Source organism: Mustelus asterias, chromosome 1, assembly GCF_964213995.1.
Source record: "Mustelus asterias chromosome 1, sMusAst1.hap1.1, whole genome shotgun sequence".
In the NCBI taxonomy this organism is placed as follows: domain Eukaryota; kingdom Metazoa; phylum Chordata; class Chondrichthyes; order Carcharhiniformes; family Triakidae; genus Mustelus; species Mustelus asterias.
In genome coordinates this window covers 159,843,937-159,865,879 of record NC_135801.1, presented here as the reverse complement: position 1 = coordinate 159,865,879, position 21,943 = coordinate 159,843,937, and the positions used below count along the sequence as shown (strand labels likewise).

The 21,943-nt window shown below is 43.4% G+C and overlaps 1 protein-coding gene across 10 annotated transcripts in view; it reads left to right on the top strand.

Moving 5' to 3' along the window:
* Window positions 1–21,943, top strand: part of LOC144499695 (putative E3 ubiquitin-protein ligase HERC1) — a 297,885-nt gene that overhangs the window by 222,188 nt on the left and 53,754 nt on the right. For all 10 annotated transcript variants that reach the window (XM_078222046.1, XM_078222037.1, XM_078222064.1 and 7 more), the window contains 7 exons: window positions 1,366–1,474; window positions 4,228–4,374; window positions 4,683–4,784; window positions 10,096–10,269; window positions 13,615–13,899; window positions 19,094–19,159; window positions 20,492–20,617. In XM_078222046.1, the coding sequence (XP_078078172.1) occupies window positions 1,366–1,474; window positions 4,228–4,374; window positions 4,683–4,784; window positions 10,096–10,269; window positions 13,615–13,899; window positions 19,094–19,159; window positions 20,492–20,617 (1,009 nt within the window). The remainder of the gene's footprint in view (window positions 1–1,365; window positions 1,475–4,227; window positions 4,375–4,682; window positions 4,785–10,095; window positions 10,270–13,614; window positions 13,900–19,093; window positions 19,160–20,491; window positions 20,618–21,943) is intronic.

Sequence of the window (21,943 nt, the reverse complement as noted above, 5' to 3'; positions counted from 1 at the left end):
AGGTTTGGACTAACAAGTGGCAAGTAACATTTGCACTGCACAGGTGCCAGGCAATGACCATCTTGAACAAGAGAGGATCTAACTATTGCCCCTTGATATTCAATGACATTACCATCTCTGAATCCCCCACTATCAACATCCTTGGGGTTACCATTGACCAGAAACTGAACTGGACTAGCCATATAACTATTGTGGCTACCAGAGCAGGTGAGAGGCTAGTAATCCTATGGCAGGTAACTCACTGCCTGACTCCTCAGAGCCTGTCCACCATCTGCAAGGCACAAATCAGAAATGTGATGGAATTCTCTACACTTGCCTAGATGAATGCAGTTCCAACAACACTCAAGAAGCTTGACACCAGCCAGGACAAAGCAGCCCACTCGATTGCTATCCCTTCCACAAATATTCACTCCTTCTACCAGTGCCGCACAATGGTAGTAGCATGTACTATCTATAAGATGCCCTGCAGGAACTCACCAAGGTTCCTTAGGCAGTACCTTCCAAACCCATGACCACTACCACCTTGAAAGTCAAGAGCAGCAGGTACCTGGGAACACCACCAAGTGGAGGTTTCCCTCCAGTTCACTCACCATCCTGACTTGGAAATATACCGCCGTTCCCTCACTGTTGCTGGGTCAAAATCCTGAAATTCTCTCCCTGACAGCACTGTGGGTTTACCTACACTTTAGGGACTGCAGCGGTTCAAGCAGGCAGCTCCACCACCACCTACTCAAGGGCAACTAGGGATAGGCAATAAATGCCAATCTAGTCAACGTCTTGTAAATGAATAAACATAAACTCAGTCATTGACAGGTCTTTGCACTGACATGACAAAAACAATTGCCACTTTTTCCAGACCTGCTTTGGAAAGATGCAATCCAGAAGAAGATGGATAATGGTCTCTTACCTACCCTAGCCACCTCAATGGCCGTGTTCAGAGACGGTGAGACTGCAGGTGTACACAGAGGGTCTGGTGTTTGGGCCCTTCTCACCTCCAGCCAAGCTACATAATTGATACATGTTCAAAAATCCTGGTGATGGGACATTCTGCCAAATGACTTTGACAGGCTTCTCAGGGTACCATCTGACAGGATCCACCTTTTCCCACAAGGCCTCGAGGAAGTTACATGCAGAATGCAGACCCCTGTGGTCAATGGGTTTTTTTTGTCCGTTTCCACAAGGAAAAGGTTTCATCAGTGTAAATTTCAAGCATGTGCAATAGGTGGCTTTTTCAACTTCAGAAGATTTTTGCTTAGCGCCCCCCCCCCCCCCCACGACGCATACACACAAACATACACTCACATTTTTATATTTAAAGAATTGTTTCAGAATATAAAAATAACTTTTCGAATGTCTTGGTCCCAGAGGTTGTCAGAATGGATTAGTCTATGTTTGGACATTACCACAAGGTGGCACTGCTGTATCATTACCAAACCTCTTGCATTCTCCTGATGTGCAAGGAAGGCTTTCTAAGGTAAGAGGAGTAATTAATTTTAAAAAAACCTATGACCACGATATTAAAAAATGTGTTCTGTAAATTTTAGATTGCTTTTCTATCTTACGTTTTGAATTATCTCAACCTTAGAAACAAGGCAACAATTACATAATTAAACTTTGAATAAAATCAGGTTGACCAACTCTCAGGAATAAATTGAGGGACACTTTGACATCCGGGGGTGGGGGGGGGTGATGTCGAGTCTGCGGTAACGTGGGAGCATGCTACCAGGAGGAGTACACAGGTGTGTACTGCACAGACACAAAATTTAATGAATACAGGACAGTCAGCATCCCTGATGCAGACTATCGGGACACGGGACAAGCACCTCAAGAACAGGACAGTCCCAGAAATCCAGGACAATTGGTCACCCTGTTTGAAGTAAAGCATTAAAAGAAAGCATTGCTTTTGTATAGCGCCTTTCAGACGACCAGACATCTCAAAACACTTCACAGCTAATGATGTACTTCTGAATTGTAATCAGTGTTGTGATGTAGGAAACATGCAGCCAATTTTCACACAGCCAGCTCCTGTAAGCAATGTGATAACGACCAGATAATCTGTTTTTGTGATGTTAACTGATCGAAGGATAAATACTGGCCGAGACACCAGAATAACTCCCATGCTCTTTTATCAAAATTATGCCATGGGATCCTTTACATCTGCCTGAGAGGGTCGACATGGTCTCAGTTTAGTATCTCATCTGAAAGACAGCATTTTTGACAGTGAAGTACTACCACACTACTGCACTGAGTGTTAAACTTGATAGGCTTGGTCTCCCTTTAAAAATACATAATGAGGCTTGGCTGAGAATCAGATATCCACTAGTCTATTGAAACAGCTGTCCCCAATAGAAAATATTGCTTGATTCATTGTTTTCTCTCTCACATTTATTTCTCATTTGCTCAATCTTTATTTACACAAGATTTTTTAAAGTTTATTTTTTAGTGTCACAAGTGGCCTTCATTAACACTGCAATGAAGTGACTGTGAAAATCCCCTAGTCTCCACACTCTGGCATCTGTTCAGGTACATTGAGGGAGAATTTAGCATGGCTAATGCCCCTAACCTTACACATCTTTCAGACTGTGGGAGGAAACCGGAGCACCCAGAGGAAACCCACGCAGATACGTTTTTTACACAGAGGGTGGTGGGGGCCTGGAATGCGCTGCCAAGTAGGGTGGTGGAGGTAGACACGCTGGCATCGTTTAAGACTTAGCTGGATAGTCACATGAGCAGTCTGGGAATGGAGGGATACAAACGAATGGTCTAGTTACACCAAGGAGCGGCACAGGCTTGGAGGGCCGAAGGGCCTGTTTCCTGTGCTGTACCATTCTTTGTTCTTTGTATACAGGGAGAATGTGCAAACTCCACACAGACAGTGACCCAAGCCAGGAATCGAACCTGAGTCTCCTGGCGCTGTGAGGCAGCAGTGCTAACCACTGTGCTACCCCAAAGATAAAGAAGTGCTTGCAGTTTCTCCTATTGATAACTTCGTGGGCAGTTTGACTAACACCTTTATAGGACAGTAATAAAAGTCGTTTTTTTGTCAGAAAATTATGAATGCCTGGATTTTTACAAGTTTTTACAAACATGACATTGTTACTGTAGGTTTCATTAGTTCTATATAGTGTCTACTGGGTAAATAGACATTGAAGTGCCATTATGTTTGCATGGAGGGTATGAGTAGCCATTGGGGGTGCATTGAGAGTCTTAGGTTGACAAGGATGGTTGAGAGGCTAATGGGGGTGTGTGGGATACATGAATTGGCATTGAGAGGCCATGGGGACTGTGAGGGCTAAAGGGCTGTTTTCTGTTTTTCTGTTCTTATTGCAATTGGAAAGAAGGCCGAGAATCCTACAGTGCAGAAGGAGGCTATTCGGCCCATCGAGTCTGCACCAACCACAGTCCCATCCATGCCCTATCCCCATAACCCCATCCATTTACCCTGCTAATCCCCCTGACACTAAGGGGCAATTTAGCATGGCCAATCCACCCAACCCACACATCTTTGGACTATGGGAGGAAACCGGAGCACCCGTAAGAAACCCACGCAAACACATGCAAACTCCACACGGACAGTGACCCAAGCCAGGAATTGAACTCTGGTCCCCGGTGCTGTGAGGCAGCTGTGTTAACCACTGTGCCGCCACCTAAAGCACCAAGGCTCACCTTTTCACCTAGCAGCCACCATGGCTGCCTTCAGATAGTTTCCTGAGGCACTGGGCCTTAGTCCCGTTCGCACGTGCCTCCGTCACCACCACACCACCAACTGGGCCAGTATTTGCTGCCCATCCCTAATTGCCCTTGAACTGAATGGCTTGTTCAGAGGGCATTTAAGAATCAACCACAATTGCTGTGGGTCTGGAGTCACATGTGGGCTAGCCCAGGTAAGGATGGAAGATTTTCACCCCTAAAGGGCATTAGTGAACCAGATGGGTTTTTGTGACAACAATGGATTCATGGCCATCATTAAACTCTTAATTCCAGATTTTTATTGAATTCAAATGCCATCATCTGCCATGGCAGGTCCCCAATTATTACCTAGGTCTCTGGATTACTAGTCCAGCGACAGCCCCAACCTTCTGACTTGGAGGCAAGAGTACCACCAACTATGCCACAGCTGACACCTATAGTGCAAGTGCATACATCTAAATTTCTTTCATTTCATCTGATTGAGAAATATTCTCTGTAGCAGAAGTACCTTCTAACCTAACATTCCATTTGGTATAGGAGAAGTTTCAGTTCAGAGGTAGAGCCAAGTGTGTGTTTCGTCTCAACGCTCATATTACTGCAGTGATGTTGGTATCCTTCAATTCTGATGGTTTAACACTTTTGTCTGGAGGAATCGGGGGATTGATAAATATCTGGTCTCTGCAGGTAAGAATTTTTACTGTATACCATAAATCACAAATGCAAAGGAGATATGCCGAGGGTTAGGAAGCTTAAGCAAGTAAGAAATATGATATCGGCAAGTACATGTTCTCTGAATGTAGTAAATCAGGTCCTGTCAAAGATAATTGAAGCAAGTATGATGGGATGATTTAAATTTTGAGAGCCTTTAATTTGTTGTTTCTGAAACTTCATTTTTGGATAAATTTTTCTATTTATCAATTGTTACTGGATTAAACAAATTGAATGTTACAATTTTATATTTGTAGCTGACTTCTTTTATGCTTCCTTCTCAGGATGGTTCAGTTCTACAGACAGTGGTGACTGGTTTAGGGTCAGTTGTTGGCATAGCCTGGATTCCAGATATTGGAGTAGCAGCTTGTTCCAGCAGATCAAAGGTCAGTTGGTCATTTTTAATTGTTAAAACAAGAAATAAGACAAGTGATAGCTCCTTCTGAAACTTCATGTCAACAATCAAAAATAGCACAAGAAGGAACTTGCATTTGTCCTGCCATTCTCAGGCCATCCCAAGTACTTTTTGAGATACGTTCATTGTTCTGATGTGGGGAAATCTGGCAGCTGATTTTTCACACAGCAAAGGCCCACAGACAACAAGATAAACGGCCAGCTGATTTGTTGCAGTAACTTAAAAAGCAAAATATTGTGGATGCTGGAAATTTGAAATAAAAGCAGAAAATGCAGGATAAACTCAGCAGGTCTGGCAGCATCTGTGGAGAGAAACAGAGTTACCGTTTCGAATCTAAATGACCTTTCTACAGAACCTGCTCCAATTTTCAATGTTTCCTCCAGTGAGGTCTTTAATTACCCAGCAGCATTCACGACTGGATGTGACTACAGCAGAGCTTAGATCTGGTCAGATGGTTGTGAGATCAGTTAGCTCTGTCTATTGCATTCTGTTCCACTGTTTGCAAGTAGTCAGTCCTCTGTTGCAGCTTCAGCAGGTTGGCACCTCATTTTTGGATAAAGTTAAAGTTTATTTATTAGTCACAAGTAGGTTTACATTAAAATGCAATGAAGTTACTGTGAAAATCCCCTAGGACTTGTGTGGCTCTTGGCATGTCTTCTTGCACTCTTTTTGAACCAGGGTTGGTTCTGCTGGGCCATAAAATTATAGATTGTGGCTGAATACAATTCTGTTGCTGCTGATGACTTACCGTGCCTCATGGATGCCCAGTTTTGAGTTGCTAGATCTGTTTGAAATGTACCCCATTTATCATTGTGGTAATGCCACACAACATGTTGGAGGTTTCCTCAATGTGGAAATAGGCCTTTGTCTCCCCAAGGACTGTGCGATAGTTACTCCAACCAGCACTGTCATGGACAGATGCATCTGCAACAGTAGATCGGTGAGGATGGGTTTGTGTTGGCTCTTCCCTCTTGTTTGTTTGTTTGCTCACCATGCTGCAGACACAGTTTAGCAGCTTTGTCTTTTAAGGCTAAGGCCGTTTGGTCAGTAGTAGTTGTGAGCCACTATTGGTGTTGGACATCGATGTCCCTTAGAGTACTTCCTGTGCGCTTGCTACCCTCAGTGCCTCTCTCAGTTGGTGTTCAACATGGCATCTGAGGGGGGTACAGGGGATGCAGGAAGTTTTCTTCCCATGTTTGACCTGATGCCATGATGCTTCATGTGTTCTGGAATCAATGTTGAGCACTTGCAGGGCAATTCCCTCCACTGTACCAGCACCTCTGGTGGGTTATGTCCTGCCAGTGGGACAAGACATATCCAGGGATGGTAATGGTGGTAGCTGGGACACTAAGTATGACTCAGTGAATATGACCATGTCAGGCTGTTGCTTGATTGTTGTGTGTGACAGCTCTCCCAATTTTCGTACAAACACCCAGATGATAGTAAAGAGGACGTTGAAGGGTCCAACAGAGTTTGTTGTTGTCCTTTTCAGTGCCTAGGTCAATGCCGAGTGTTCTGTCTGGTTTATTCCTTTTAGACTTCATAGAAGTTTGATATAATTGCTGGGGCCTTGAGAGAAATCTTTGTATCCTCACTGGCTACAGGGGAGGTCCCAGAGGATTGGAGAATAGCCAATGTTGTTCCTTTGTTTAAGAAGGGTAGCAAGAATAATCCAGGTAACTACAGGCCGGTGAGCCTTACATCAGTGGTAGGGAAATTATTGGAGAGGATTCTTCGAGACAGGATTTATTCCCACTTGGAAATGAGTGGACGTATCAGTGAGAGGCAACATGGTTTTGTGAAGGGGAGGTCGTATCTCACTAACTTGATCGAGTTTTTCGAGGAAGTGACGAAGATGATTGATGAGGGCAGGGCAGTGGATGTTGTCTACATGGACTTCAGTAAGGCCTTTGACAAGGTCCCTCATGGCAGACTGGGGCAGAAAGTGAAGTCGCATGGGATCAGAGGCGAGCTGGCAAGGTGGATACAAAATTCGGTCAAAGAAGACAGAGTGTAGCAGTGGAAGGGTGCGTTTCTGAATAGAGGGCTGTGACAAGTGGTGTTCCTCAGGGATCAGTGCTGGGACGTTTGCTGTTTGTAATATATATAAATGATTTGTAGGAAAATGTAACTGGATTGATTAGTAAGCTTGCGGACGACACAAAGGTTTGTAGATTTGCGGATAGCGATGAGGACCATCAGAGGATACAGCAGGATATAGATCAGTTGGAGACTTGGGCGGAGAGATGGCAGATGGACTTTAATCCAGACAAATGTGAGGTAATGTATTTTGGAAGGTCTAATACAGATAGGAAATATACAGTAAATGGCAGAACCCTCAAGAGTATTGATAGGCAAAGGGATCTGGGTGTACAGGTACACAGGTCACTGAAAGTGGCAATGCAGGTGGAGAAGGTAGTCAAGAAGGCATATAGCATGCTTGCCTTCATCGGCCGGGGTATTGAGTTTAAAAATTGGCAAGTCATGTTGCAGCTTTATAGAACCTTAGTTAGGCCGCACTTGGAATATAGTATTCAATTCTGGTTGCCACACTACCAGAAGGATGTGGAGGCTTTGGAGAGGGGACAGAAAAGATATTTACCAGGATGTTGCCTGGCATGGAGGGCATTAGCTATGAGGAGAGGTTGGAGAAACTTGGTTTGTTCTCACTGGAGCGACGGAGGTTGAGGGGAGACCGGATAGAAGTCTACAAGATTATGAGGCGTAGATAGTCAGAAGCTTTTTCCCAGGGTGGAAGAATCAATTACTGAGGGGCATAGGTTTAAGGTGCGAGGGGCAAGGTTTAAAAGAGATATACGAGGCAGATTTTTTACACAGAGAGTGGTGGGTGTCTGGAACTCGTTCCCAGGAGAGGTAGTGGAAGCGGATACAGTAGTGACTTTTAAGGGGCGCCTTGACAAGTACATAAATGAGATGGGAATAGAGGGATATGGTCCCCGGAAGGATAGGGGTTTTAGTTAAGTCAGGCAGCATGGTCGGTGCAGGCTTGGAGGGCCAAAGGGCCTGTTCCTGTGCTGTTATTTTCTTTGTGCTTTGTTCATAACTGAGTGATTTGCTGGGCTATTTCAGAGGGCAGTTAAGAGTCAGCTACGTGGCTGTGGGTCTGGAGTCACATGTCGGTCAGATTAAGTAGCTTTAGTTATGTCCATGACTGTAAAAAATGATTACAAAAAAAAACTGACTGTAGCTATGACTGTAACACGACATTCTGCATTCTCTGGTTTCCTTCTCTATGAATGGTATGCTTTGTCTGTGCAGCACTCAATAAACAATACTTTTTACTGTATACTAATACATGTTGCAATAATAAATCAAATCAAAGTAAGGACAGCGGATTTCCTTCCCTAAAGTACGTTGGTGAACCATTCACACAAAAAATATCACAGACTTATATCCATACACTCTCAAAAACATTTTCTCCCTTATTTATCAAAAAGTGATTCTTTAAACACCACATCCTTTAAATCACTTCCTGCTCCAGCCATACTTCATGTTGCCTATTCAGCCAGATGATTCTGTTCAGCAGCCTAATGAAAATAGACCAATAGTATGCTTGATGTTTAAAGGAAACAGCTCCCAGATATCTTTGATTTGATTTATTGTCACGTATTAACATACAGTGAAAAGCATTGTTTCTTGCGTATTGTCTATACAGCCAAAACATACCGTTCATAGAGAAGGAAACGAGAGAGTGCAGAATGTAGTGTTAGTCATAGCTAGGGTACAGAGAAAGATCAACTTAATGCAAGGTAAGTCATTAAAACATTGTTAGAGAGTTTAAAAGGATTAGAATTAAGTTTTAGAAGCATAGAACGAGAGTAAAAGATGAAATTAGAAGGTATGCTGGGCACAGCTTGCAAGAAGTTGCCTCGCTCGGGCGCCATCTTGGAAATTTGATATCATCCAGCAGCATAAAAACAGGCATATTAGTGAATACAATGGCCTGGATTATACCGAGGGTAGTTCCCCACACCCCATTGTTCATGTCAGAGGAGTATGCCCTTCTCCACTTATTGATTCGTTTTAGCTTTCTGGGTGATATCCCTTGAATACTAATTCAAGGGATATCACCACCTGCAGAAGAAAGTCCTGCCTCGTAATGCTGCCATCCAATGGAGACCAGCAGCTCTGCACACCAGCCAGAGCAATAGCCACTGTTGGTGCTGCAAGTAGGACAAGGAAGTGATGTTTAGTGATGGGTCTGGACATTTAGGGTAGACGTGAGGCAGAACTGAGGGAGAGCCTTTGGTTGGCATCGGGGGAGTGCAGCATGAGGTATTCCGCAGGGTTAAACCTCCCAGGCTACATGTTGAGTACCAACATCTTCCCCTGCCCATTCAATCAGAGCAGCAGTGGGACGAGGCCCTTAACTGGGTATTAATTGTCCACTTAAAACCTTCAATTGGGCTCAGGTGGAGGGCTCACCCAATGCCTCCCTGCCACTTGTAAAATCATGATGAGGTGGGGGAAGGCACACCTCCAATGACAATGGTGTCCTAATTTATATCGCCATCTGTCTGCTTTCAGCCCAATGTTTTTCATGTTACCAACAATGGCCTTCATATCCATGTGTAAAGAAATTGGTCTCAAAACAAATGACAGACTTATTCAGTTTCTGGAGCATTGGAACTCTGAGAACAGAAAAGGGGAAGACAAATAATAATTATTGCAGTGGAGGAGGGAGGGAAATCACCTTGGTAGTAAAAGAGAAAGGAAGATGTGAGGGAAAGGAGAGAGAGAGAGGGTGGTGGGGAGTAAGAGGGACACTCAAGTTAATGAAAGGAAATCAGACATAGAAAATATGACGACCCTAAATGAGAGTGGGAAGGGAAAATGAGAGATTGAGAGACATCTTGTTGGTCTGCATTTGGAGAGGCAAAGACGATGAGGTTATGTGAGGGACAGAGAGATAATCTTGTAACCAGAATATTGGAAGATAATTTTTTGATGGATAATGCTTCTGTTGAGCAGAGGAAGATTGTTGAGACTAAGAGGGAGATTAAGCAGCATCCTTTTGATTGGAAGATGAATTAAATGGTTATGCAGTGATCTCTGATTTCCACGGGGAATGGGAAAGATGGGGCAAAGTGCACTATTGTAGGAGATCTATGAACAACACAAAAGAAAGGCTTATTTAAATATATATCTATTGTGATGTACTATTGGGGTATACTAGACATTTGTTATGATATTCACTTGGGGAGAAAAGTTTGTTTTGGAATGAATTATAAATTTTCTGAATATGTTTCCCCTCCTGCTAGGATGTCCTTTTAATCAGATGTTGCCCAGAGTGGATCTCACAAAACCACATCTTAGCATCCTGTCGAATGGCTCTCCGAACACAGGGTATTATTGGATTGAATAAGGCTCCCTGTATGAAAGTGTTTATCGAAAGATTGCCTTTGTTGCTGCGTACACAATATGCATATGAAAAGGTAATAAATAACACATACACGATTGGGAATAAAGTATAAGAATGGAGGAATTAAGCTACCAATTTTTCACATCTTTTAATACTTGCAGATAAATAAATCTGCACTGCTATCTGCTTCAGATCTTGATATTCTTCCCCTTTGCTAATCTTAATGTATTTGACTGACTACTGTTTCTAAGTTGCACTTTTCACTAATTTTGCAACTGTTTTTGCTTCTCGAGCAGCATTTCTAGCTTCTAGATGTTCCTGTGGGCATCTGACCTATGTAATATACATAATTGATATGGAAGACTGTGTTGCAGTAATACCAATTCCAGATTGCAATTCAAGATACATTAAAGATGTGTCAAGCTCTATGGCAGAATCCATTTTAAAATGTTAACATTTAACTGGAGTTTTGTCAATAGGTGACACTGTGATTGACATTTTCAGTGTTAATTAACTCCCTGAATAACATTGGATGCTGTGTTTTGACCATGAGAGTCCCCTTACAGTTTCAATACAAAATCACTAAGCGTATGAATGTGCAAGCTTCACAGATATACTTCACAGAAACCCTACAGTGCAGAAGGAGGCCATTCGGCCCATCGAGTCTGCACCGACCACAATCCCACCCAGGCCCTGCCCCCACATATTTACCCACTAATCCCTCTAACTATGCATCTCAGGGACAATTTTTTTTTTAACCTGGCCAATCAACCTAACCCGCACATCTTTGGACTGTGGAAGGAAACCCACGCAGACACGAGGAGAAGGTGCAAACTCCACACAACACAGTGACCCGAGCCGGGAATCGAACCCGGGACCCTGGAGCTGTGAAGCAGCAGTGCTAACCACTGTGCTACCGTGCCGCCCGTAAAGCTGTACTCATAAAAAGCACAGTAAGAGGACAAAATGCAACTACTGCCTTAACCTGAAGATTACTTGAGCAAAATATTGTGTGTTTTCCAGAAACACACAGAACATTTTCCCCTTCCCAAGAATATATCCTTCCCTCAACCAAATGTACAACCAACAGCCCTGGGCCACCGCAATACAGTCGATACTCAAAAATCCAATCAACACTGTACCCATGTGCTAAAATCTTCCCTAGATGCACCCTCAGATGTATCATTAACTTGTGAGAGTTCATTCGTAATTCGCAGCATTTAAAATTTGAGGTACAGTTCTGAGCATGCTATCTTCAATTAAAGATTACAACAAGTATAGGCATAGATTCTTAAATAACTTGTAACTACTATAGGGATCATTTTTGGAGTTCTTGCTACTTCCAGGAAGCCTTGGCCATTGTTTACACACCAAACAAAAGTTAGATTCTGCATGATATGTTTGTTGAATGAAAGAAAAACTATAGGAAGTGTGTTGTGACTTTCCTATGCTCCTCACCAAGTCCTGTAGCTTGGTGTCAGATATGACAAATATGTAGGGTCAGATTTCCATGGAGTTGAGACAGCTCTGGAATCATTCAAAAATGGCAGGTAGGACCTGATTCCAGGATTCCTGCAGCCATTCCCAGCACTAGCAATTTTGACCAGTATTGGATAAAGGTGTGTGTAGCGAGCTCACACGATTGTGGTCGGTGCAGACTCGATGGGCCGAATGGCCCCTTTCTGTACTGTAGGGATTCTATGATTCTATGATCTTAGTCCCATGTACCCATCCATGCCCTGAGTTAATCTGCCTGGTCCGTCAGGCCTCTTGCATTGAAATAAATGCAGTTTAACCTAGACTTTCCTTGCTCTCTGCCCTGCTTTCTCAGACCATTTGTCCTGTCATGTTTTACACACACTCCCTGTGTTTTATTTCTCTTAGCCTAATTGGACCCATTCACTGAGTTCTCCACACTTTCTATACTGTGGCACATTTTAATTTTTGTCTTTTGTTTCTCAGCCTTCCACTTTTCCCTTTACTGCCTTTTGTTTCTGTCCCCATTTTACTTCCTTCTGACTTCCTGCATCGGTTCCCAACCCCTGCCACTTTAGTTTAAATCCTCCCTAGCAGCACTAGCAAACACTCCCCCCAGGACATTGGTTCCAGTGCTGCCCAGGTGCAGACTGTCTGATTTGTACTGGTCCCCCCTCCCCCAGAACTGATTTCAACGTCCCAGGAATTTGAATCCCTTCCTCTTGCACCACCCCTCAAGCCACGTATTCATCTTAGCGATCCTGACATTCCTACTTTGACTAGCACATGGCACTGATAGCAATTCTGAGATTACTACCTTTTGAAGTCCTACTTTTTAGTTTAACTCCTAACTCCCTAAATTCAGATTGTAGGTCCTCATCCTGTTTCTTACCTATATCGTTGCTGCCTATATGCACCATGAAAGCTGGCTGTTCTCCCTCCCCCTTCAGAATGTCCTGCAGCTGCTCCAAGACATCATTGGCCCTTGCACCAGGGAGGCAACATACCATCCTGGAGTCTTGTTTGCGTCCACAGAAAAGCCTGTCTATTCCCCTTACAATTGAGTCTCCTATCACTATAGGTCTGCTGCTCTTTTTATTCTGTCCTCCTGCACAGCAGTGCCCTCCACGGTGCCATGAACCTGGCTGCTGCCATCTTCCCTTGGTGAGCCAGCTCCCCAAAGTATCCAAAATGGTATATCTGTTTGGGAGGGAGATGACCGCAGGGGACCCCTGCACTGTCTTCCTACTCTTCCACTGTCTGGTGGTCACCCATTCTCTATCTCCCTCAGTAATTTTTATCTGCGGTGTGACCAACTCACTGAACGTGCTATCTACGACTTCCTCAGCATCGTCTTGCATGTGTGAGAGCCAGTGACACTGAAAGAATCATACCTTTTGCAGTACTGCTGATTGAGGTTGAATAATGTGGACTGATTTAAAATTAAGATTCTGGAGATTTTCGCTTGATGATAAGGGAGCAATTTCAGAGTTTTATTTTCGGAATTTTAGCTATGATTATTGACTTCTCCAAGTCGCTGAGTCAATGGCAGGGCAAATTGTATAGAAGCAATGAATTTCAAGGGACCTTTCTTCTTTTGCACACATCTCATTCTTATCCCTGCTTACTGAAGATATGTCTTCAAAAAGACAAAATAACGGACGCTGACCTGTTTCTTAAGAGGTAGGCTGGACGTTCCTATTTATTGTTATCATTAATGGCGATAATAGAATAATTAAACTGTACAGCAGTTTGACATGATTGTGTGATAATACATGTAAATAGTTGAAAAATGTACGTTTCTCATAAAAGGACAATATTAAACAAATATGGATCTTCCAGTAAACATTTGAATACAGTGACAGCAGATGAGTAACCAATCAAATGTTAATCTGTCGGAATCATACCTACATAACTCGTTTTTTTAATTTTTACTTTCCAGTCGCATGTAGCCTGTGGAGATCAACTGGTACACAGCACCTTCCTGCAAAGTTTGGCCTCTCTTACGGTTGGCCTATGTCTGGACCAATTTCTTACCAGGACAGCAGATCCACCTCATCATAAAAACAGCACCCAGGAGCCATTTTCTTTGGAATGGGGTTGGCTAGCCACTTTCTCCGCTACTATTAAAAGCGCTGAAGCTCTGGCAAAAGGAACTGCCTTCCCAGAAACCTTTAGTGTTCCAGATCTCAATCAGGATTCAGAGTCAGATGTCATCAAAGCACTGGTAGGATTTTAAAAATGTATTTTTATATGCATGCTTTAAGTATTAATATTCGGTTCCTCCCTCTCCAAAATAGACTTGAGATTGGTTAGTTATGTCTATCAGTCCATCTTTGATTGTTGTTAGGTAATTGCCACATAACCAACTAAATCCAGAGTTATTGGCTGGGCATTTATTATTCACCATGCCTAATTGTCATGAGAAGATGATATTGGGCTGCCATTTTATTTGCTGTGGTGGTTTGATGTAACTGACTGGCTTGAAGACCAATGTTTCATGGCTTATCTTTCCACGTGACAAGTGAATATATTTGTTCAGCTGTGTGTGACATAAAGATGAATGTTTTGCACATCTGCAATCTAGAGTTTTTTAATCATTCTGTCTGAGTGAGTAAAGAAAAAAACTTCACGTTGAATTAGTTCCATTTCAAGTCATTACGGTTATTATGTAGAACTGCACAAGTTTATACAGCAAAATCCCATAAAAACAATTGTATAAATTATCAGTTAATCTTGGGCTTTTTTGGTAATTTTTGGGAGGATAAATCTTGGGCAGTACACCAGGAAATTCTCTTCTTCCTTTTTGATTATGCCAAGAAAGGTTTTATATAATCTGGGAGGAAAGGTGAGACCATGAGAAGACAGCACCTCTGACAATGCAACATTCCCACAATAATGCCCTTTATAGCAGTCTAGCTGATATGCTAAAGTCCTGGAGTAGAGTTTCAGACCACAGCCTTGAGTGCTACATGCCACTAAACCAAGCTAATACGCTTAATGTGAGTTGCAGTTAAAAAAAAAAAGAATGGGAAATATGAAGATATTTGATACTCGAGAGAGATTTAATCAAGTATTGCATTGATGATACAAGGCTGAAAATGGCACCATCTATGTACATTAATATTATTCCACGTTTTATCAATTTACACCTCTCCTCAACTGAAATTGTTGAGATCTGCACAAGTGAGTTTCCATTGACACCAGTCTGATGCTTTGAGTGGACTTTAGCAGTAAGTGTTAGCAGGCTTCTCAATTAAGTTGGACTACACAGTTAAATTTGATCCAGATCTCTCACATATAATCTCCACCAGAACTGTGACTAAGAACAAACAAAGAACAAAGAACAATACAGCACAGGAACAGGCCCTTCGGCCCTCCAAGCCCGCGCTGCTCCCCGGTCCAGGATTGAATCCAGGATCCCCGCCCAATTTTCCAGCCTATCTACATCCTAATATCCTATCCACCGAGCTGTCCCTCACAGCTACGATGCTTTGTTCATCACAACCTATTAACTCACCCCCACCCCCCCATTCCAGACCATGTGATCTCCAGGGAGAGGCGAAAACCCAGAGTGAAAACCCCAGGGCCAATATGGGGAAAAAAAATCTGGGAAATTCCTCTCCGACCCCCTGAGGCGATCGAAACGAGTCCAGGAGATCACACTGGCCCTGATCAGAAAATGCTTCCCAACCCTATTCATTTCCACTTCTGCTTTACGAACACCATCTGAATTCCCTGCCCCCGAGACAGGTTCCCAACTATCCGCAGTCTCGCTCTGTACTGGCACCAGCAAGATGATCATAGAATGAAGCCTTGAAACGAGAAACAAAGAACAATTAGCCCGCGCCGCTCCCTGGTCCAAACTAGACCACTCTTTTGTATCCCTCCATTCCCACTCCGTTCATATAGCTGTCTAGATAAGTCTTAAACGTTCCCAGTGTGTCCGCCTCCACCACCTTGCCCGGCAACACATTCCAGGCCCCCACGACCCTCTGTGTAAAATATGTCCTTCTGATATCTGTGTTAAACCTCCCCCCCTTCACCTTGAACCTATGACCCCTCGTGAACGTCACCACCTAGGGGACTAGGGGAAGGTGCTTGACTATTTTTTTACCCCTGTCGCCCAGAGCATTGAGGCCAGTTATAACACTCCAAATTCCACCCAGATAAATAACTCAGCACACACTAGCAATCGAACATGGAGCTTGTAGACCACTGTTTTTCTGCATGAAGTTTGAACTTCCGATGTGCAGAAATATGCTGCCCAGATACCTGCTTGGATGCCTTGATACATCATGGGATTAATCCTGACATCAGAGACTTGGGCTAAATGTCCTGGACTTGCCCAGAAAGTTATTGCAGGATACTTGCACCCGTTAGTCACAGGCGCAGGACCTGGATTGGATTTACAGCAGAAGTTGTATCAGGAAGGTATTTTTTCTTATACACCTCAACCTTTTCCCTACCTATTCGCTTACACCTCTTTCCTACCTTCACCTCCACTCACCAGCATTAATTTAATATTATAGATACTGGAATGAATCAAAAAGCCCTACATAAACAATTTAATCCACTTGATACCACTGAAGAGCAAGCTTAGAAAATAAATCTATAGTGTTTAAAGATTAAAGAACAAAGAACAGTACAGCACAGGAACAGGCCCTTCGGCCCTCCAAGCCCGCACCGCTCCATGGTCCAAACTAGACCATTCTTTTGTATCCCTCCATTCCCACTCCGTTCATGTGGCTATCTAGATAAGTCTTAAACGTTCCCAGTGTGTCCGCCTCCACCACCTTGCCCGGCAGCACATTCCAGGCCCCCACCACCCTCTGTGTAAAATACGTCCTTCTGATATCCGTGTTAAACCTCCCCCCACTTCACCTTGAACCTATGACCCCTCGTGAACGTCACCACCGACCTGGGAAAAAGCTTCCCACCATTCACCCTATCTATGCCTTTCATAATTTTATACACCTCTATTAGGTCATCCCTCATCCTCCGTCTTTCCAGTGAGAACAACCCCAGTTTACCCAATCTCTCCTCATAACTAAGCCCTTCCATACCAGGCAACATCCTGGTAAACCTCCTCTGCACTCTCTCTACTTTTTTTTTACTGGGCTACACTTATAGTACTGTAAAATGCACTTTACCAATGTAAATGTATTTCAAGTATTCTCTTGTGGGTGAGTCCAGAACCTGAGGGCACTCTTTTAAAATTGGGATCGCCCTTTTAAGACAGAGAAGAGTAGAAATTCTTTCTCTGAGGGTTGTGTGACTTTGGAATTCTCTATGTTGGAAGGCAGTGAAGTCTGGGTCATTAAATATTTTTGAGGCGGGGCAGGTAGATTCTTGTAAAGCAAGTGATTCAAAGGTTACCTGGGATAGCTGGGAAAGTCAAACTTGAAACACAAACAGACCAGCCTTGATCTTATTCAATGACAGAGCAGACGCGAGGGACCGTATGTCCCACAGCTGCTCCTTTTTCATATGTTCATAAGTACTTTTTTAACTCTTTTAAAGACATCTTTACACTTGTATCAAATTAAAGGTCATATAAACACATTAAAGCAATAATGGTCCTTGAAAGGTTAAAAATAGTTTTTAAAATGTTTAAGAACTTAAAAAAAAATTCACCACAAAACTGCAAGGCTGCTGGCCCTTGAGCGCTTTCCCTCCACTATCAACATCAAAGGAGGTGCGACATCAGTGCTTCTGCACTGTACCCCTCATGGCTTTTTTCACACATGACTGTCTTCTAACCTAGACAGGAAGTTCCTAAAGCTTGAATACAAACAGGCAAGGCTGCAGCTTTTTAATCACAGTCAGTCATCCCCACTGATGACCCGAAGATCTGGTTCATTAGGTCACGTAACCAACAGCTTGGTCAAAGGAATAGGTTTTAAGGAGAGTCGTAAAGGAAGAAAGAAAAGTAAGAGGCAGAACCTGGGGCCTAGGTAACTGAAGGCAAGGCCACCAATGATGGGATGATTAGAATCCAGAAATGCTCAAGAGGCCAACATTAGTGTTGAGATGACGGTTGTAGGACTGGAGGTGATTGCAGAAATAGGAAGGGGTGAGGATGTGGAAGGATCGGAAAACAAGAATAAGAATTTTAAAATAAACACATTGCTTGACTGGGAGGCAGTGTTGATCAGTGAGCACAGGTTGATGGGTGAATGGAACTTGGTGTGAGTTAATACACAGGCAGTAAAGGTTTGGATGACATCAAGTTTACACAGGGTAGCATGTGCATCCAAGAGGTTCAGCACTGTGTCAAAGAAGCAAATCCGTGTGTTTCCCAACCTGAAACCGTGGATGAACAGGGATATCCACTGCTTGCTGAAGTCCAGGTCTGAGGCATTCAAGTCAGCCTCCCATCCATTGATTCTGTCTACATTTCCCGCTACATCGGAAAAGCAGCCAGCATAATCACCCTGGGCATACTCTCTTCCACCTTCTTCCTTCGGGAAAAAGATACAAAAGTCTGAAGTCACGTACCAACCGACTCAGAACAGCTTCATCCCTGCTGCCATCAGACTTTTGAATGGACCTACCTCATATTAAGCTGATCTTTCTCTGCATCCTTGCTATGACTGTAATACTACATTCTGCACCCTCTCCTTTCCTTCGCTATGTACGGTATGCTTTGTCTGTATAGTGCAAAAAACAATAGTTTTCACTGAATACTAATACGTGACACTATAAATCAAATCGGATCATCTGTGCATCTTTTAAATTAGGTTTTACACAGGATTTGAGTTATGAACAATTAACAATGTTATAATCCCAAATTATTGTGATACTTCACCCAGTGCCAGCAGCCCCAATTGTATTGCCACTTTACGTCCCAAAATGACTTCCTGTTAATGCAAAGGCAACTCTGTGACTATAATTTTAAGATACAAAAATTTACTTTTCCTAAACAAAATTGGGCCAAATTTTCCGAGGGTTGCCAATCGCCGTCAGATTGCCACTCTGCTCCTATTTACTTAATCTTGCACTGGAGGGTACAACCATCTAGAGAATGGAAGATCTGAACCTCCAGCCTGATACAGATGGCACAGAATAACCTACTGGTTACAAAAGTGATTTATCCACTCTCTCAATCCAATTAAATAATCTACCCATGCTCGTATATGCATGAACGTTGCCCAAACTCGAGCACTAGTTGGTGTTTTTGGAAGGAGGGAGAAACATGGAGGGTAGATTAAGTAAGCTATGGATATTTTATTGAGAACAAAACCTTCTCGCCTTCCTATTTGTAATAGAGACAAAAATAAAATTTCATGTTCTTATCCTGAAATTAATAACTAAAGCTTTTGAAGTACAAAACTAAAATTGGTAATAATGGACTTCTGATTTATAAAGAAATCTTTTACTTAGTCAATTTATCATCAATAAATGTTTTTATTTCATAGGAGAACAATAAGTGGAGTTGCTTGATGGATGAGCAGCTTATGACTTGGGCCACATCTAAACCAGAGGTAAAGAATTAGCACATTTACAAGACCCTGCAACAAAATGCTTTCGCTGGTATAATAACAGCAAAATATTGCAGATACTGGAAATCTAAAATAAAAACAAAGGCCGCGGTTCTCCCTTCCCGCTGTGCTGATTTTTTTTTAGTGCAGTGGACCGGGAGATTTGGGCGGCGCCCGATCTGCGAGATCCACGCTGGACGTCCGGCCCTGAGCGCTGGCTCCCAGCACGGGGATTTCCAGCGCCGTCAGCACGGAACTGCATAAATTATACAGATGCTAATCTCAATACTATTTCGATGGCATTATGGCATTAGCAGGCCCGGGATTGAAATCTAGAGCCCACTAGCTTCTCCACACCACCTTTCTCCCCCCCCCCCCCCCCCCCCACACACACACACACACACCCGCTGCTTGCGGGGAGCTGGCAGCCCAACTCCACTGGAGTGGAAGGGGGGCAATTGAGGCCCCTAAGAGGTGCGGGTGCCTGGGCATTGGTACCTTGGCAAGGCCAGCCTGGGCCCTTTGGCAGTGCCCATCGGGCCTGGGGTGGGGCCTAATGGAGGCAGGTCTGGCAGTCCAGCAATCAGGCCGTGGGGGAGGGACGGCCGGTAATGTGGGACCAGGACCAGCAATTGGGAGGCCAGCAGACAGAGGTCACTGTGCATGTGCCGATCTTGGCACCGACAGATCGGTACATGCGCAGTGTCCCACTCAGCGCTATGCTGCCAGCCTCTCCAGCGGGAATAGACCCCACCCACTGATTTTTTACATGATTCACGCTAGTGCAGTCTGCTGTGCACAGAGTGCGGGAGGGTTTTTTTAAACTCCCACTGAAAAAACGAGCGTTATTTACTCCAGTTTTCACGCGAATTCGACACTTAGAATTTTTTTCTGTGAGAAACGCCCCCAAAGTGTTGGAAAAACTTGGGTCCGGCAGCAATCCCTGGATGGGATTGTGGTCGATGCAGACTCGGTAAGCCGAATGGCGTCCTTCTGCACTGTAGGATTCTATGCTCTTAAATCCCCTTAACATCAGCCTCAAAGGAGTAAGCCCTCATTATTTGAATGTCACTCAGGCTGCCTCAAGTGAGATGGCCAGTTTGTTTCAGCAATATCTGTAATGCCAAGTTTCTAGCATTTACCCATCAGAAATTGCTTTGAGGCTGCCCAGTCTAATGTGTTTAGGGGCCTTACAAGCAGGACGTCTATATGGATTGTATTCAGCCCTGTGTCCCAGAGGTAAATAGACTGCTCTTTAATCTATTGTTTCACATTGCCTGTTAATATCTTGTGAGGATTTCTGCATCTCTGTAAAACAATGTTTTTTTCGATTAGGACTGGCAACTTGGAGGTAAAAGTGATGTGTTCCTGTGGGGAGGCGGACGGCATGGGCAGCTGGCTGATGCTGGAAACAGTGCTTTAGTAGCAACACTTGCTCCATCGCTGACACAGGCTTTGCAGGTGGAGTTATTTATTTTCCTGAATTCAGTCTGAAGTGATAGCAAAACAACAAGTTGTATATAATTCAGTATCAAGCATAATGTTTTATGACTACACCACACATAGCAATAGAAGGATTTTAAATTGCCCTTTAACATTATGTGTAAGTTCAGTTATAGGAAATGATTTTAATTGAAATACTAATTGTGATCCGAAGATAAATTTTGTTTTAAGTGGTCAGTTTTTGTTTACTTTGAATTTCAGCGAATTGAGCTGACCTGGGTAAATTGGAGTCAAAAAAACCAGCAGGCAGAAATATAATGGAGCAATTTGCAGCATTTTTAAAGTTGTCACTGTTTGACTACAGTCTAAGTACGTTCTCATGGGGTGAGGGTGGAGTGAAGCAAGAAAAGCCAGTGTTCCCTGGATATTGAAGTTAGAGAGTAGGGTGAAGCTGTAAGGGGGTCATATGCAGAGATAAGGTTGATAATATAAAGGAGAATCCGACTGAATATAAAAAGCACAGATCAAGTGAAAAAGGAAATGGGAGGGACAAAGATACAAGAATAGATTAGCTGCTAACTTAAAACAGAATCCAGAGGTGCCCTATAGGCATGTTAATGGTGAAAAAGGTTATCAGAGGAGCATTGAGGTCAATTAATGACCAAAATGGAAACCTATTGGTGGTGGCAGAACACGTGCTTCTACATCAGTCCTTACCAAGGAAGAGGACTTTTCTGAAGCTGCAGTACAAAATGAGATTGTCAGCAGACTGGATGATATAAAAATGGATGAAGAGGAGGTACTAAGATGGCTAGTAATATTTAAAGTCACCCAGTCAATGTGTAATGCACCCTAGATTGCTAAGGGAGTTAAGGGCAGAAATTGCCAAGTGGTGTTCCGCAGGGCTCTGTACTGGGACCTCTGCTATTTGTGATATATATAAATGATTTGGAAGAAGGTGTAACTGGTGTTATCAGCAAGTTTGCAGATGACACGAAGATGGCTGGACTTGCGGATAGCGATGAACATTGTCGGACAATACAGCAGGATATAGATAGGCTGGAAAATTGGGCGGAGAAATGGCAGATGGAATTTAACCCAGATAAATGCGAAGTGATGCATTTTGGAAGAACTAATGTAGGGGGGAGTTATACGATAAATGGCAGAGCCATCAAGAGTATAGAAACACAGAGGGACCTAGGTGTGCAAGTCCACAAATCCTTGAAGGTGGCAGCACAGGTGGAGAAGGTGGTGAAGAAGGCATATGGTATGCTTGCCTTTATAGGACGGGGTAGAGAATATAAAAGCTGGAGTCTGATGTTGCAGCTGTATAGAACGCTGGTT